Raw genomic sequence first — 19510 nt, forward strand, 5'->3', positions numbered from 1 at the left:
GATGGCTCTCTGTCTTCTAACTTCTCCACTAATGCCGGTGTCCCCCAAGGTTCAGTTCTTTCCCCCACTCTTTTCCTCTTGTATATCAATGACCTTCTTCCATTGACTGGAAATCCTATCCGTAGTTTTGCCGATGATAGCACATTGCATTCAACTTTCCGTTTTGAGAAATCTTGTCCTGCTCAATCAGCTTCAACTTCTCGAAAATCTGCTACCAATTCCTTAAATGCCGATCTTCAGGTAATTCTCCAGTGGGGCAAAGACAACTTAGTTGATTTCAACCCTTCTAAAACTCAGTCTTGTCTTATATCTCGCAAAAAGGATTCTTCTGCTCCTATGCTTATCTTTAGTGACACTCCAATTTCTAGGCAAAAGGATATATCTCTTTTGGGAATTACCCTGACTTCTAATCTCTCTTGGCACAAGCACATTACAAATATTGCTTCCTCTGCATCTAAAAAACTTGGTTTTCTCTTTCGCTCTCGGCGTTACTTTTCTTCCAAACAGCTGCTCACTCTGTATAAATCGCAAATCCGCCCTGCCATGGAATATTGTTCCCACATCTGGGGTGGTGCCCCCAAAACCTCTCTCAGGCTTCTTGATTCCATTCAGAAGAGGGCAGTTAGGTTAATTAATGATTCATCTCTAACAGAGTCTCTCCACTTGCTTTCTCATAGACGTACTGTTTCTGCTGCATGCCTCTTCTACAGATATTTCCATGGGCACTGTTCTTCTGAATTGGCTTCTATAATTCCCGCTCTCTCTTTCAAAACAGTCCGAACACGTGCCGCCACCAGCCAACATCCATTTACTGTCCAACTTCAAACCCACAGAACCAACTTTTCATCTTCCTCGTTTATTCATTCAACTGCCGTTTTCTGGAACAACCTCCCTTCATACATATTTCCTGAAAATTACAATCTACAGAAGTTCAAGTCCAATGTCAACAAATATCTTCTTTCGTCTTCTCAACCTCCAACCCAAGCACGGTACTAAGTACTATAGGTTCTAATACCTCTCGTGTTTGGGGTTCACATAAAAAAAAAAAAAAAAAAAAAAAGAACTGCAAATTTCTTAACGTAAATTTAGAAACGCAGAGTTCAAACTATTTTTCTGATTTAATTAATTAATGTTCTGCTTAATATCATTTTTAAATGTGCGTTAAAGTAAAACGGATCCATCAATTGCAGTTCGTTGTATGACAATTCGCTGTATGCGATAGTTCAATGAATGACAGTTCGGTGTATGCGACAATTCAGTTCATGACAGTTCGGTATACGAGAATATTTGGTGAAAGACCATTGGTGGCTACGACAATTTGATGTATGCACGACAGTTCAGGTATCACACAGAAATTAGAAATTAACAAACTCAATGAAGTAAAAGGTTTAGGAACCAAGACAAATCTTTAGCTACTTTGAAAGGAGGATGCAGAAATTTAGAAAAAAGAAAAGAATATATTTTTTATCCATCGACACGGGATCTGGTGAAAACGCCTCATTGACCAGAGAGCTTTTCTATGTAGGGGTCTCTGACTCCAATTCCAACACCTTTCAATAAAAACTATAACGTGGGTTGCAAATCGAACATCAGAAGATGCGCATTAGCCGTCATGTGTATATCCTAAAAACAAAAAGTTACAGAAGTTAAAGTAAAGTGCCAACAAGGTTCTCTTGGATACTAAATTCACCATTTATGGAATTTAGTGATCCGACGTGTTAAAAATTTTCGGTTTTCTTTGTCATACAACGAATTCTGCCAGAGATTCACCGCATCGTCATCCTCCCCAAATTGTCGTAGCCACCAACGAATTGTCTTGCATTGAATTAACGTGATCTCAAATAAAACAAATAACTGATTTTAATAAATTTTTTTAAAAATTAATTAAATTAAAGGAACAATTTTAAATTGAAGCAAATATTAGAAGAATGGGAACCCGAAGAATGAAATGTTGGAAATATTTAAAAAACATTTTCCAGTCCAGCTCTTTATTTAATTTTTGTTGGGCACAATACATAATATATGTTTATAAATAGAACTTTAAAAATCTTACTAGAGCATCGCAGGCTGTAGCAACCATTTTATGGAGTTATGAAATGCTTGCTGCATAATTGTAAAATCGCTAATCCAACTACTCTGTGGTAGTTGGATCAGCGATTTCTTTCTTCCTGCGAAGTAAGAATCTTGTCAATGGAATTTCAAGAATTTCTAGTCTGCAACTTGATTCGCTAGAAATGTTTAAAATTCCATACAAGTAATTAAACGGATCATTAAACTTACATAAACTGTCCTCCAACACATATTGTGACACTAAATGAAAAAAACAAAATAAAACATAGGGTTAAAAAAAGTGAATTTTTGTAATGCTGACTATGATCCCTATAGGCTTTAATGACATCAGTATAACCCTAAATACTTGAACTAGGACATCTTGTTAGGGCTCTCAATTGTGGTTTCATATCAACCCAAATGTATCTAGCTAGATTCAGATGTGGGTTTTTGGGTTGGAAAGGCAGATTTCCCTGCATCAATTAGCGGAAATATTGATGGGAGACAAACTTCGGCCTCCAAGCAGTTGCGCTACCATGATGACCCATTCTATGATGCATTTTTCTGATGGTTCGTGGTCCTTCGCTTATCCCAGTTCCATCAACTGCGAGTCCATTAGCTCATTAGGGAGTTCCTTTTTCCGTTACCTCTTACTATTCGTTTCAGTTATTTAATCTTGTGGTTATTAGGTTCTTTACCTTGCTTAGGATGAATTTTTTTTTCAATGGGACCTTCTGTCTTCCATTGTATGTTTCCAACAGATGATTTTGGGCGTCCCACTCTTTCCGCTATCTGAAGAATAAAGATGTCCAATGTGTGACAAGTTATTTCTCCTCCTGTGAAGGGATCTAGATCCTTTTCTCGGCCCATTCTGTTCCGTCATCATTGAGTACGCATGCATTTATATCCTACTTTTAGCTGATACTGGCATCTACCAGTCATGTGACCTCTGGAATTACCATTACTTCCTTGGGATGAGTTGCCTCAATATGTCGGAGGACAGTGCATTACTGTAAAGGAACTACACTATTGGACATTGAATAACTCACCTGATACCCGATGGCGAACTCCAAAACAGTAGGGAAGTAAGAAATAGTACGCTCCAGCATAAAGTAAACCGCAGACCCCTGCAGCTATTCCGTACGAAAAGAAAGCAACTCGTGCTCCAAATTTACTCATTAGATTTCCTCCAACGAAGCTACCCGAACCTCGACCTGCAAGAAGTAAACGAATTACATGTAATGCAGTCAATAAAAGTGTATAGTGATTCTAACCAGTGTTGTGTTCAGTGGTGTCATTCGTTTTTATGTCAAACATAAAGCTAATCAGAATCATTGTACATTCTCATCGTCATAACTTTGACGGGGCAAATATAAAAGTAACTGAAACGTTACTACAATAAGGATTTTAGTAATTTTATTTAAAATGTGACAAATGTAAATTTATTCACCCAGTTATAGTGTCGATTATGTCTTTAAGAACTTACACTGTGCTGTACACCCCTGCTGTGCACACAAATGGTATGTCCCACAACATTGCAAGTCACATGACCACAGTTGTGGATATAAATGCAGCAGAACAACCTTTCTAGTATCAGTTAAGCGTACAAACTATAGCAAAAATGGGGAAAAGGAGTGATCTAACGCACTTCGAACGTGGCATGGTGGTAGGTGCAAGACGTGCTAGCCAAAGCATCTCTGAAACGGCAGTTCTCCTGAACTTTTCACGCAACACAGTTTCATGGGTGTATCGACAATGGTTCAACGAACAGAAAACATCCTCTCAACGGCACTCCTGTGGAAGAAAATCGCTTGTTGATAAGAGAGAGAGAGAGAGGTCAGAGGAGGATGGCTAGAATTGTGCAAACAAACAGATGGGCCACAATGTCGCACATCACTTAAGAATACAACTTTGGTCACAGAACAAAATATCGCAACGGACCACTATCGCACTTTTTGTCGCGAATGGGTTACAACAGCCGAGAGCCACATCGTGTACCTTTGTTATCAATGAAGAATACGAGAGAACGCCTCCTGTGGGCACAGCAACACCAGCACTGGACTATCGAGGATTGGAAAACAGTTGCTTGGTCTGAAGAGTCGAAGTTCATGGTGCATCATGTTGATGGAACGCTCAGAATTTGGCGAAAACAACATGAATCCATGGACCCGTCATGTCTGACGACTACTGTTGTTGTTTGGTTTTTAAGAGCATTAGCAACTAAGGCCATATTGCTCCAGGATATGCGGTGGTCATTCCCTGACCTTTCCGCATCCTCCGTATTTGGTGGTGACGGGCTCGAACTCCGGTCTAATCAAGAAGCGTGTGCTACGCACTGCTCCATCCCACCTGGCTACGGAGGCGCCCTGACGACTACTGTGCAAGGTGGTGGGGGGGACAGTGTTATGGTGTGGGGAATGTTTTCTTGGCACACGTTGTCCATTGATACCCATAGATTCAAGTCTGAATGCCACATCGTACCTAAACATCGTTGCTGACCAAGGGCATCCGTTCATGTTGACAGTTTATCCTCAGTCAGATGGTTACTTCCAGCAGGATAATGCGCCGGTGCACAAAGCCTGAATCACTATGGAATGGTTCCAGGAACACGACAATGACTTTTCTTTGCTGCAGTGGTCTGCTCAGTCCCCAGGATCAATCCTATCTCAATCATAACTTTGGGATGAGCTGGAAAGGGCTGTTCGCTGCAGGCCTACACCTCCGTCGAATCTCAAGGAACTGTGTGACACACTCATGTCTACATGGTACTCCATTCCTGCACAACGTTTTCAGCTTCATATTCAATCCATGCCTAGACGAATTCAGACTGTTTTGAAGGCTAAAGAAGGCTCAACACGCTAATAGGTAGGTGTACCTAATAAAGTGGCAGCACAGTGTATATTACGATGCAATATTTTGGCCGAAATATAAAAAAGGAACAAGTGCATAAGTTTTACATCGCTATTTTCCCTATCTCTGTCAGTTAACTCTCTTTATTTTTCCCTGTGATCGTTTGGCCAAAGGGTAGAAACTCGTGAGATGTGTTTTTATGTTTCATCAGGAAGTCTATTAGGAAATTGTCATCCATTTCACTGATTTAAACTTTCTTATGATTATATTCGGCTTTAAGAATTTTGTGAAGAAAGCAATCTTCGAACAGATTCAGTTGTTTTGTGTTTATTTGTTGCCTCCAGAGTTTCCAAGGATATTTGAGATGATAGGAGAATGATCGTAAGTGAACTGACAAAAATTGACGTTTCGAAGTAAGGTTCTATCCACATTGTGGAAGATTAAGTGTGTGTTTTGTGTTCCTCTTGTGGGTGGAGTATGAAGTGTGGTCAAGCCGAGGAAGAACAGGAACTCAACTCCTTCCTGGCTTTCTTGTGGCGAGGCGTTGGTATGTCGAGGTCCTCTGCAATTATGATTAGGAGTGAAACTACGCATGAAACTATATCCAGCATGAAAATTCTGTTATCGCGTCCTGTACCCAGAATGTGAATTTGAAATCTGAGAGGTAGAGTCCAATTTAGATAATTCGTGCTTATATGAATACATGACGTTGAAGGCTTGTAAGTTCTGAGATTCGCTTTTGGTGGTGCAATGCCCTTGTTCGCTATTGTGAGAACAGATAAGGTCTCTTACTCCTTGTTTATGAATTTTCTCGTTTGAGGTTATATTGTAGGTTGCACGTCCACCAAGACTTGTTTTCTGCTTTTCAGAGGTAACTTTGAAAAGCAGAAAACGACAAGAAGCTGAAATCCTCTAGTAATAGGAAATTCTGAAGAGAACGAAGCTTATTTCCAATACTTTGAACGTTCTGAAAGAAAATCATCAAAGCCTCAGATGAATTTCTCTATAACTCTATATTGATTCGTTGCAATATTTTCCTGGCAGTGGCATGAGAATTAACTTCATTGAAATATTTTTGCTTTTGATCCTAAGGCTGACTATGATGCCACATTTTGAGAGTGTGGTGCCAGACTACAGTGACATGGTGTGGCGTACGATGAATATCTGTATCTTCCTTAAGGCTGTAGTCCAGTTATTTTTAAATGTAAGGGTTTGAAAATTTGAAATTGTCCTGTTAGGGCCTATATCCTCTCACATTCAGGAGCAACTTTCAGCTGAGAATGATGGTGGGTCAAGTCTAGCTGGAGTCGAGGCGTTTCTTAAACATCAGTGGTTATCAGCAGGTTTCTAACTGTGGAGGCCAGATTGTTAATATCAGTGGCAATATGTGTTCAATTGTTTTCGGAAGTTTTGCGTGAGCCCAAGTGGGTGTTTTTAATAGTTATTACGAGATTCCACGTGGGACCCAAGTTTTTGAGTTGCTGGAAGTTCTTGTATGTTATTATTGTTCTTCCTGTAATTACTTCCGATGAGTCTTCTGAGCCTTTTTTCTTTGGTTACCTAGTTACTTTTGATGGTATCTTCCATTGGAAAGTTACTTTTAATGGTGGTCTCCGCAGATGGTTATAATCATCGTCCTCTCCACACCGCATAGAAAAGGTCTGGGCTTAAGTTCCGTCGATTATGCAAACTATTTCACCTCTCATAATTGACTAGGATCACACAGCTATTGTTCTTTATCTGAATTCAGTCAACAGTGCCTCTGCTTCAAATTTATCTAATTGATTGAAGCCATTCTGGAATTTTGTTAACAGTCGGTTATTGTATGGTGTGGAGGCGCGTTAACTACTTAGGCCATATTGCATAGTATAATATGTCTATTATTTGCGTTTTTCTGTGGTCAATTTTCTGTTTGCCATACGAGAAACCCGAGTTTCTGGAAGAAAAAACCATTCTACCCATCCCGAGACCGACAAATTCAGCCACGTTGTGGAAAGGGCCCATAAAAATTCCTCGCTTTATTGACGGGATTTGGACTCAAGTCTTTTCCACGCGGTGCGGACAGGACGGCGATTCTACCAACTGTGCTACCCACAAGGGCTTATTAACAGTCAACATAATTGCTGTTCAAAGCAGATATATGCGATTAACATAAATAATAGCATAAAAAATAACGCGAAGTATGTAGGTGTGTATATAATGCATCACATACTTAATCATCCCACACTAGACAATATCAAACAAAGAAAGACAAGCATTTCTTTATTTCCAAATGTATTCTAAAATTAAACAATTATTTTTATACAATACTCACCAACTCCAAAGTGAATCCCTCCTATTAATCCCTGAACCGTAGCTATAAGCTCTTCGGGTGCAAGCAAATCAGCGTACGTCGCAATAATTACCCACAAGAATTGTGAACACATAGGCTTCATAGCTTCGTAGATTAACACCCACCAGGGATTTACAATAAAGGAAACCCCTATAAAACGAATAACGTACACGAAGAAGGCAATAAGCACTAGGTTGACGTGGCCAAACTTTTTTATACACCAACCAGAAACCAGCATAGCAGGAATTGCAATCACAGCACAAATGGTGTTGGTCAATCCTATTATAATCTTTGGGCTGTTCAGGTCTACTAAGAACCAACCGAGAAAATTCTCTGAATATCCCCAGAAGCTTCCAAGGAATAAAAGTGCAATGAAGAGCAACACTGCTTCTGGATCCTTAAGGAGCTGGAATGCATGACGGGACATGTTTCTAGAAGGAGGCATATGGTCAAGTTTTAAGAAAATCACCATGATGAACGCGAGAGCGAGAAGGCAGTTGTACAGATAGAAGGAAGGGGCGTAATTTAGACTACCATAGTTTCTACTATACACATCAACAAGATAGCCGGAAATGGGAGAAAAGGCCATTGTTGCTATTTGGGCCAATATCCTTTGGTTCCCAAAGTCTCCCCTGTACGTTGCTGTCATAAGCAGGATAGCAACATCTAGAACACGGAAGCAGGTGTTCACAAAGGAAAACAAGGCAAGAATGAGGAAGAAAGCCAGAGCGAATGTAATTACTTTCCCTTTTGTGTTTGGTAAACACATCGTTAACGGGTCATCTTCTGTTGGTCTTGAGTTTGTAGAATAATTTAAGTCGCATGAGAAGGAATAATTTGTTAGCTGAGGGAACAAGTTACTGTCATTGACACTGATGTTATTCGTGCGAGTTGTCGTTATGCCATATATACACAGGTCAGAAGAAGGAATCAAGTTATCGATCGTTACGTTTACGTCCAGCTCAGTTCCATCGGTTTCATTTGACTCGATATCACAGATGGCGCTAATTTCACTTCCAAATGACCAGCTTTCATTATTCCATTTTTGTATTTCGGGACAGTCGACACACTTCAGTATGCGAATATTATAATTCTCATTGGTTGGTGGGACACATGTTTTACGTTCTAAGATCAACAGGGAAGTTAATCCAGATGAGATGAGTATTTTAGAAGGCGCAGGTTTGCATATTGGAGGAGATATGGATGGGATGTAATGAATTCCATTGGCTATGGCTGCGCATATCACCATCAGGGATAATATCACCGGCTTGTAGCTACCTATCTTGTCGGCAATGGCACCCACTAGAGGAGGAGTCAGAATGAGAGGGATTGGAAGGAAGGTGAGGATGCTTGATGTTTCTGCTACGGTGAGTCCCTTCTGTTTCAAGTGCACAATCACGAAGGGTATGAGGGAGAAGTGCGCTGGAAAGAAAAAAAAAAAACACAACTTAAGTAAAATAACAAATGTGATAATTCACATTTTAAAGTGGATTATACTGAAATACAACATTATGAAATTTATCATTAAATAAATAGCGAAACACATCACTTGAATTCATTATTAATCCGTGGTACTTCAAATCAACAAGTAGTAATACTTCAAATCGGAATACTAGTGTAATATTCAAGGCGTGCACAAAAGAGTAACTGTAGGAATGGCAGAGCCCTTCCTCACAACAGAAGTAACATCCAGAAAATAAATAAATAATTTCTTGCTTATTTATGTCGCTAAAATTTAGAGGTGCAGCTACAGATCTTTGATGGCATTAATCAGGCTAGTTCGAAATAAGTGGAGAGATGAGAAGTGGAGGTTATACAGGTTTGCATCCAGAATAGTCCTATTTGGTGTTGCGTATCTATCATGCTCAATACAGAACGCTATATTGGGCTGAAGGAATCTTTCAAACGAAGATTCTTGCATGGAATCAGAAGGTTGATTGAGTTCAGGAGATTCATAAATCAATTTCAGAGTTCAATAGTAACAATGCCAGATTTAGGTAAAGTGTTAGCTGTAAAACAGCTCTAGGAGTTTCCCCCCCATCGCATTGTGTACTCTGTTTGTGTATCACAGAACTCTGTGGTACACAAACAGAGTACAGAAAGCTAGAAGTTTTCAAACCAGATTTAGATAGTTAAATTCCTGGGACACATTTTTGGAAATCAGAAAAAATATGCCATGGGCCAATAGGATTACCGTTGGTATAGGACACCTCCTCATGATCTTGGGGTTCGAGAGCAATTACCTCCCCCCCCCGTTAAATCCGGTCGTGGACTGTGATTGTTTGAAAACCTACAAAGAAATCATATGACAAAGAAACAAAAAAGGATGTATGAAAATATATATTTATGAGAGAGTTGATCAAAATACCTGTCTTAAGATTTCGTATTTTTCGAACAAGTGCGTTCAGTTTTAAACAGCTGGTTTTTGTAAAGCTTATTTTGTAAATAGGTATATACATTTTTTCTTATTTTCATCTCCCAAAGGATATATTGCTACATCCTTTTTAAATTCTTAATTGCCGTAATTTTTCTTGTAATTTGACTATCATTATCATTATAATATTAACAATGATTTTCTTAATCTGGAATATGAATAACCTCACCTCCAAACCACAAGAAAAGTAGGACTTTTAATGTCAAAAGCGGCTTGCTGATTTTGAACCAGTGATGGCGGATTTCCTTTCCTGATTTTCTGGAGCACTCTACAAATGAAAATTATAATTAAATAAACAAACGTATAATGTTGCATCCCAAAATTGTGTATAAACAAGCGTGCTGTAATTAGTTTCACTGAGAGCAGTGCGTAATCCAAAATGCATTGCTTGCATTATTAATTACTATGTTATATCTCTCTTGTAGTACAGTTACAGTAATAGTATTCGCCATGTAGCGCAAGGAAGCCATAGACTTTTTCTGCAATGTAAAAAAAATCAAGTAGATAAAGAAATACAAATTATGTGCTTCCCTCCTCACACAGGTAGCTGTCTAGTTGACCTTTGAATTTAGTCAAACTGTCAGAATCGCCGTCGTCCCCAAACCGAGTGGAAAAGACTTGAGTTGGAATCCCGATGTGAGGAAGTTTCATGGGTCCTTTTCACAACATGGCTGAGTTAGACGGTCTCAGGAGAAGGCAGCATGGTGTTGTAAGCAAATCGACCACACAACACAAGCAATTTACAGACATATTATATGTATGTGACGCAATATGGTTTAAGTCGCTTATGCGCTTAAAACCTTACAACAACACAACGACAACTATGTTATTTCTAGCAATAGTTGGTGTTGTTGTAATAGGGTTGGAGCATCAGCGTCTAAAGCCATGTTGCTTCGTGTATACTCTGCAAATTGCGTGGGTTCTGAGGTCGATTTTTTGTTAGCTGTACAAAAACCCTAAATATTCGAAAGGGAAAACCGTGCTACTCTCGCCTGAGACCGACTAACTCGGCCACGTTAGGAAAAAAGCCCATAAAAATTCCTCACGTCATCGACGGAACTCAAGATTTGTTTACCAAGTGTGAGAAAGACGGTGATTCTACCAACTATGTTATCCACGAGAGCGATAGTTGGTGCTTGCTTGTCTTGTTCTCATGTCAGCCCTTCATAGAATTTTCTTTTCCATCACGTACTCTGTATTATTGGTATTAATTGGGATTGGGTTGTTGATAGTTTGTGAAGCAGCAGCAGCAACCGGTGCTACGACATCAATATATTGTACTGCATTTTTAAATTGTTTTAAGGGATGAAAAGGCAGAGTTCCTGGAGAAAAAAACAGGAAACTTCGACCCGCGATTGAGACTAAATCACCTCATAATGCTCCTCAGCTTCCAACTGGAAGTATTTTTCAATTTCGGCACATTAAGAAAATTGAACGCAGGCCTTTACTCCACGATGCGGAGGGAGCAGTGATGACATCCATTATATTACAGACGAAGTCTGCGTAAAAGAGCACGAGACATGCAAGCAGGTTAAAGAAATACAGGTTTCAGAAATAACAGACCAACAACCGCATGTTGCCTTTTAAAAATAAAACAAATTACTCGACTACCGAGTGAGGAAGTCCATAACGCAGATGTTCGCAATATCAGAAATAATCATCTACAGGTTTTTTTGGAAAGCTTTCAGGTCCTGTTATTTCAAGAAGAATCGCCATAAGTAAATTGTTGCATCGACCTTGGAGTTACTGTATCACCAAGATAATGTCTATAAGAACATTTTGCAGAAATCCCCAATTAGTACATATTACTAGAAGTGCTATATCTGATATATCTCATGACGTATAACTGTAAATTCCGTTTGTAATGTTGGTTGCCTTTAACGATCATTTTTGGTTGATTTATGAAAGGTTCCACATTTATTATGGAAGTTTTAGAGGCACGAAATGCAACTTAACTTTTCCTCCGTGTTTCAACAGGATCAGATGCCATGACTGCTCTTTTTCATGTCTATTATCTACACTAGTGAAGTCAATTATTAACTGAAATTATTTATCAGTATTTAATATTATTGAAAACTGCATCTTAACTGAAAAATAACTAATATATTTGGAAGACAGTCAACTGCAAAAGCTCTTCAACAGGCGGATTATATTAAGTTTAGCCAGTTGCTTAATAATTAATATTAGACCAACTGCCACTAGAATTAGAAATTTTCGATTCACAAATTTTGCATAACGTCATGTTCATCTTTAAGTCTTATTTTCTTAATAAAACCGCACTCTTTCAGTAAATCAGTTAAATTTATAATTATTTATAACCTCGCTCTTAAATTAAGAAACTTTGTCAACTGCTATTGGCTATTGAACATGGGCAGTGGTACAGAGTACCCAACAAAATTCGTTGTTTAGGTTTACTTTTCTTCTGTTTAAATTTTTATTTATTGCAAAGCAGCATTTTACTGTATATTTATAGATAGTATGAATCAGAGCTGTAATACTCAATATGTTCTACGTTGATAATAATATTAGTAAATTAATAAGAGGAGTTTACCTCAATATAGTACGTGGAACACTTCCGTATGATACCCTCCAGAAATTAAAACGGAAAAAACGAAAAAATCGACAACTTACCGGTACATTAAAGTAAAATATAAATAATTAAAGTAAAATATAAATAATTAAATAATCAATTTAACACAATTCAAAATCAATTCAAAACAATTAAAATTCAAATTAACGCAATTAAAAGAATCTAACGAAAATATTCAAAACGATTTTCCTTCCTGAAGCTGACAATGCTTTTCGACCGACTGTCGTGATCACAGGAATGAAAATTACCGAATCAGGCTAAACCTGCAACTTAAATAGTGATTGTGTCTTCGCGCATGCGCGTAAAGGTCCACGCATCGGAGATCAAATATGGCCGCCGAACATTAACAGAATTCTCGTGTAATTTAATTTCAACGGTTTCTGCAATTAATAGTCGCGTATAATTACGTTGAACGTTAAGTATTTTGGCCTCGTTAAATAAAAAAGTATGTTTTTCGTTAATGGCATGAAAGGCTAATTCTGACGCTGCTGAACGAGAAGCACGAACTGAGGCTTCGTGTTGATTTACACGGATATTAAGAGAAAACCGCGTGGAACCCTGATAAGACGAGTCGCAATCACCGCAAGAAATGTTGTATACTAGATCATTAATTTGTGTTGCGAACGCCGAAAGAACCGAGCGATTGTTCAGTATAGTGTGTAACTTCCGTATAGGCCTAGCTATAATTTTAAATTCGGTATCTTTAAAGAATCTGTTAAGCTGTTTGTGCCACTGTTCAACATATGGGACAGAAATAAAGTATTTTTTGATATTACTATTGTTGATTGGTGCAGTATTTTGTATCCTATCCTTAGCTTGTACCCTAATTCGATTTATTGTGTTAATGGGATAACCCCTGTTCAAGAATCTGCTAGTTAATATTTGTATTTCTGAGTCTAAAGCAGAATCCGTCGTTGAATATTTATAGGCATTTAGAAATTGATTAAAGATAATCGATTTTTTGTAGGTGAACGGGTGGTAGCTATTATAATGTAGAAGCATACCGGTGTTTGTGGGTTTTCGATAGATGCTAAATTGTATTTTGTTCGAGTCCCGGGTAAGCGTGAAATTTAGAAAGTTTAATGACTTTGTATCCGTATCTTCCCTTTCCAGTGTAAATTTGAGTCTAGAATGAATATTGTTAAACGAATGTAAAATATCTTGGATAGTACTACTATCGGTAATAACTAGAACATCGTCTAAATACCTCCCATAGTATGTGATACGGGGACGAAAAGGTGTCAAATGTATCTGCTCAATCGTTGAGAGATAGATCTCTGACATTAAGCCACTCAGGCTCAAACCCATTGGTAATCCAAAAATTTGTTTGTACACCTTGTCTCGAAAGGTGATGTAGTTAGCCTCAACTAATAGTTTAATTAAGTGAAAAATCTCCTTTATAGGCAGCTTCGTATAATTAATCGGTGTCGAGTTTTTATTTAACATATCCCAAATAATATCTAATGTGTATTCAACGTTTACATTCGTATATAATGATGTAACATCTAATGAGAATAAATTGTCATTGTCGCCGAGTCTACAGTCTTTAAGATTATTAAATAATGTATCGTAATTCTTAATCCCAAATTGTATAACCTGTCTAAAAGGTTTTATAATGTTATATACATGTGTGGCTAAGGCTGAAAATGCCGAGTTCCTGTAGGAAACAATAGGTCGAATCGGAAATCCAGGTTTGTGTAATTTTACCTGACCAAAAAGTGCAGGAATATTGTATGTTCTGGACTTCAATTCCTTCAACTGAACCATAGTAATGTAGTCGTTTTTACGATATGTGGTTAACGTTTTATTGTATTGATTTACCAAATTGGTAAACAGTGTCGGGTCCACTTCACAATAAGTGGAGCTATCAGATACAACTGAATCTAACTTATTAATATAATCATGTTTATCTAGTATTACCACTGTATCTCCTTTATCTGCCCTCTGTATAATAATGTCCTTATTTTCTCGAAGTTCTCGTAAAGCTGAACTGTCATGTGTATTCGATTTAGGAAGTCGTGTTTCTTTTATGTTATTCACTACTTGGTTAACTTGTTGAATAAATACATCTTTTTGTGGAACACTACGAAGTCCAAATTCAAAATCAATTACGCATTGTTTTTTTTGGCAGCTTTCGAGGTGGTAAATTATAATTTAATCCTTTGGATAAAAGTGAAATCTGGTCCTGCGATAGTGTACACGAGGAAAGATTTGTAACCTGTTGATATGTCGGTTCGTTGGATACTGGGTGAGGGGGTGTTCGTGAACTAGCCGACATATTCTGTGGTAGTGCGTTATGTGTCTGTGGGGGGGATGTCACCCAACTCGTGTGAACTTGGTCGCAAGCTCGCGACAATGTGTTAGAATTCGCATGAACGTGTCTTGAACTATTCGATAATGTTTGCAACTTATTAACGTGTCTGTTTTTTATTTCTGAGGCCTGTGCTTCCCGTCGCAAATCTATGGAGGTCTTCAATACAGACCAATCGTTCGGATGTAGATAATTTTTTTAATTTATCGCGAAGCTTCCTAACCTGGGAAAGGTATTTTTGTTTATCCGAATATCGAGATTTTAAGGCAAGCTTAACAATATTACGTGATGTCGCCAGTGATAGTTGTTTTATGCCTGAAATTTTTTGATTTAAATTTACCCTGGCAAACTTCGGAACGATGTTGTTTTGAAGGCAATATTTTAGGAAAGAAATTCCTAAACACATTGTCGCGAGCTTGCGACCAAGTTCACACGAGTTGGGTGACATCCCCCCCACAGACACATAACGCACTACCACAGAATATGTCGGCTAGTTCACGAACACCCCCTCACCCAGTATCCAACGAACCGACATATCAACAGGTTACAAATCTTTCCTCGTGTACACTATCGCAGGACCAGATTTCACTTTTATCCAAAGGATTAAATTATAATTTACCACCTCGAAAGCTGCCAAAAAAACAATGCGTAATTGATTTTGAATTTGGACTTCGTAGTGTTCCACAAAAAGATGTATTTATTCAACAAGTTAACCAAGTAGTGAATAACATAAAAGAAACACGACTTCCTAAATTGAATACACATGACAGTTCAGCTTTACGAGAACTTCGAGAAAATAAGGACATTATTATACAGAGGGCAGATAAAGGAGATACAGTGGTAATACTAGATAAACATGATTATATTAATAAGTTAGATTCAGTTGTATCTGATAGCTCCACTTATTGTGAAGTGGACCCGACACTGTTTACCAATTTGGTAAATCAATACAATAAAACGTTAACCACATATCGTAAAAACGACTACATTACTATGGTTCAGTTGAAGGAATTGAAGTCCAGAACATACAATATTCCTGCACTTTTTGGTCAGGTAAAATTACACAAACCTGGATTTCCGATTCGACCTATTGTTTCCTACAGGAACTCGGCATTTTCAGCCTTAGCCACACATGTATATAACATTATAAAACCTTTTAGACAGGTTATACAATTTGGGATTAAGAATTACGATACATTATTTAATAATCTTAAAGACTGTAGACTCGGCGACAATGACAATTTATTCTCATTAGATGTTACATCATTATATACGAATGTAAACGTTGAATACACATTAGATATTATTTGGGATATGTTAAATAAAAACTCGACACCGATTAATTATACGAAGCTGCCTATAAAGGAGATTTTTCACTTAATTAAACTATTAGTTGAGGCTAACTACATCACCTTTCGAGACAAGGTGTACAAACAAATTTTTGGATTACCAATGGGTTTGAGCCTGAGTGGCTTAATGTCAGAGATCTATCTCTCAACGATTGAGCAGATACATTTGACACCTTTTCGTCCCCGTATCACATACTATGGGAGGTATTTAGACGATGTTCTAGTTATTACCGATAGTAGTACTATCCAAGATATTTTACATTCGTTTAACAATATTCATTCTAGACTCAAATTTACACTGGAAAGGGAAGATACGGATACTAAGTCATTAAACTTTCTAAATTTCACGCTTACCCGGGACTCGAACAAAATACAATTTAGCATCTATCGAAAACCCACAAACACCGGTATGCTTCTACATTATAATAGCTACCACCCGTTCACCTACAAAAGATCGATTATCTTTAATCAATTTCTAAATGCCTATAAATATTCAACGACGGATTCTGCTTTAGACTCAGAAATACAAATATTAACTAGCAGATTCTTGAACAGGGGTTATCCCATTAACACAATAAATCGAATTAGGGTACAAGCTAAGGATAGGATACAAAATACTGCACCAATCAACAATAGTAATATCAAAAAATACTTTATTTATGTCCCATATGTTGAACAGTGGCACAAACAGCTTAACAGATTCTTTAAAGATACCGAATTTAAAATTATAGCTAGGCCTATACGGAAGTTACACACTATACTGAACAATCGCTCGGTTCTTTCGGCGTTCGCAACACAAATTAATGATCTAGTATACAACATTTCTTGCGGTGATTGCGACTCGTCTTATCAGGGTTCCACGCGGTTTTCTCTTAATATCCGTGTAAATCAACACGAAGCCTCAGTTCGTGCTTCTCGTTCAGCAGCGTCAGAATTAGCCTTTCATGCCATTAACGAAAAACATACTTTTTTATTTAACGAGGCCAAAATACTTAACGTTCAACGTAATTATACGCGACTATTAATTGCAGAAACCGTTGAAATTAAATTACACGAGAATTCTGTTAATGTTCGGCGGCCATATTTGATCTCCGATGCGTGGACCTTTACGCGCATGCGCGAAGACACAATCACTATTTAAGTTGCAGGTTTAGCCTGATTCGGTAATTTTCATTCCTGTGATCACGACAGTCGGTCGAAAAGCATTGTCAGCTTCAGGAAGGAAAATCGTTTTGAATATTTTCGTTAGATTCTTTTAATTGCGTTAATTTGAATTTTAATTGTTTTGAATTGATTTTGAATTGTGTTAAATTGATTATTTAATTATTTATATTTTACTTTAATTATTTATATTTTACTTTAATGTACCGGTAAGTTGTCGATTTTTTCGTTTTTTCCGTTTTAATTTCTGGAGGGTATCATACGGAAGTGTTCCACGTACTATATTGAGGTAAACTCCTCTTATTAATTTACTAATGTATATTTATAGATAATATAGATTTTTATAAATCCAAAGATGAGATTGGATTGGCTTTTAACAAATTGTTGCGGCTGCTGTCCTCGTGACTTCATAAAATTTAATGATGGTATCGTGTCCATAACTTTATCTCTGCCAAAATGATAATAATCATGATCCAGCATCAGCAAGAAGACCATTAGTTGCCGGACTCAATCTTTAATGAGGACTGTGAAGTTTTGCTGGAAGAGAAAATACGCTCAGAATGCCGAAATGAAATAGTTTATTTTAGAAAAATAAGATAACTGTATAAATAAAAAATTCTACATGTTACAATTCTCTTGGTTAAATGCTATAGACACTTGGTCACTTTATTAGATACACCCAATGAACTGCTGGTGAACTAACTTAGAGATACTGTGTGTGTATAATCCAGTGCGAGGATGGAAAAGACGAAATATTTAAGTGACTTTGAACGTAGCATGATAGCTACGTTTTGAGTATCTCGGAATTGCAATCTGCTAGGGTTTTCCTGTGTCTCGGGTGTATTGAGATTAGTCCAATAGCCAAATAACATCCGGCCAATTCTCTGGTCAAAAACAGCACATTAATAGGAGAGGCCAGCGGAGGCTGAGAAGGCCTGTGCAGAGTAATAGAAAGGCTACGACTAGTCAATTAACAAGCCAATATAACAGTGGTAAACGGAGAGGCATTTCAGAATGTACAACTCATACCTTGTACATGGATGGAGTACAATGGCCACTGACCAAATTGGGCTCGACCCCTGTCAGCAAAAAACAAGGTACAGTTATAATGAGTTAAGGAACATGTGGAGGATTGGAAAAAGGATTACCTGGTTTGACCAATCCGAAGTCCTGCTGTTTCACGCTGATAGGAGGACTACAATAAGGCGAAAAAAGAACGAATCCATTGTCCCATCCTCAGGGTATCAGCATTGCAGGCTGCTGCTGATGGTGATGGTATTTTCATGGTGCACATTGTGCTCCTTGATACCAATAAAGCAACATTTGTGTCTCATTATCTGTAAATTGTTTCCAACCAGACGCTTTCGATCCTAGATGGAGTGTTTCCATTTGTGAACGAGTTCTTCCTTGTTCACAAATGGAAATACAAATGCGCCATGTTCAAGTCAGTATTGTACAGAACTTGTTTCAGGAACATTATAGTGAACTTAGCCTACTTCCATGGCCTCTCTATTCTCAAATCTCAATCCAATTGCAACTATGTGATGAGGTGGAAGGAGCTCTTCGGAGTAGAGATCCACAACTACCCAATCGGCAACAGCTGTTTCTGTAGCTTGGTTTTTCTATACTATGTTGAGTCCACGTCACAACGAATCTATGCTGTTCTGAGGGATGAATGGGAAACATACTTGTTATTATGCAGGTGCATCTAATAAAGCAGGCACGCAGTGATTCTCGCTAGTGCTGTGTGTGTGTGCAGAATGTTATATATTAGTAATATTTTAATGGTACTTTACCTACTTTTACCTCCTCCATCATTCAACTTCAACACAAATAGTAAGGAGTGGCAGTTGAGAGGTTTTTCTTCCGGTTGAGATTACCTAGAATTTGAGAATAATATGGAAAAAAATTAAGTTTAACTGGATAACAGCAATCAAATTTACAATACAGATGTTTGGGGCTAGTGCCCTCTTGCCTGTCTCTCCCAAGTTAAGAGGAAAATCTTATATAAGGCTGCATATAAGAGTTAGTCTTCTACGACATGAGAAAAACGTATAAATACTTTTATACTTGATGGGATTCGAACCCTGGCCTTTCCCACACAGTGTGAAGGGTCAGCAATCCAAACCACCGTGTTACCTGTTAGGGTTATTAATCGCTCCATTTAAATTCTTGCTGTGCCTTAATTTGTGGAGCACTGCGGTCTGAATTTTGGAACCAAATGCAAGCCTCTATTTTTTGACAAGTTGAGAAGCCTTCCATATTTTTGTTTTAAGATTTGAAGTTAATGCAGTGGAAATACGGAATACGAATTCGGCTACATCAATTCTAATTTGCTTTTATTTATTGAAAATAAATGTTTACATACGTCTATACGAGTAAGTATGTAGATCTATCCTTAAAATCTTTCTTGCAGTTGTTCAAATTCTAAGTT

At 37.8% G+C, this 19510-nt stretch overlaps 1 protein-coding gene and 1 long non-coding RNA gene across 2 annotated transcripts in view; one reads left to right on the plus strand and one right to left on the minus strand.

Moving 5' to 3' along the window:
* LOC150076277 (uncharacterized) overlaps window positions 1-9690 on the minus strand; it is a 44108-nt gene extending 34418 nt beyond the window's left edge. The window contains exons 1-3 of the mRNA XM_090387303.1: window positions 9600-9690; window positions 7214-8653; window positions 3099-3263 (exon numbers count right to left, since the gene is read on the minus strand). Coding sequence (XP_090243429.1) covers window positions 3099-3263; window positions 7214-8653; window positions 9600-9690 — 1696 coding nt within the window. The remainder of the gene's footprint in view (window positions 1-3098; window positions 3264-7213; window positions 8654-9599) is intronic.
* LOC150076278 (uncharacterized) overlaps window positions 1-19510 on the plus strand; it is an 84857-nt gene that overhangs the window by 32308 nt on the left and 33039 nt on the right. The gene's annotated exons all lie outside the window — the stretch shown is intronic.

The sequence above is a fragment of the Mastigoproctus giganteus genome, chromosome 13 (assembly GCF_048544385.1).
Source record: "Mastigoproctus giganteus isolate SK-2022 chromosome 13, ASM4854438v1, whole genome shotgun sequence".
NCBI lineage: Eukaryota > Metazoa > Arthropoda > Arachnida > Uropygi > Thelyphonidae > Mastigoproctus > Mastigoproctus giganteus.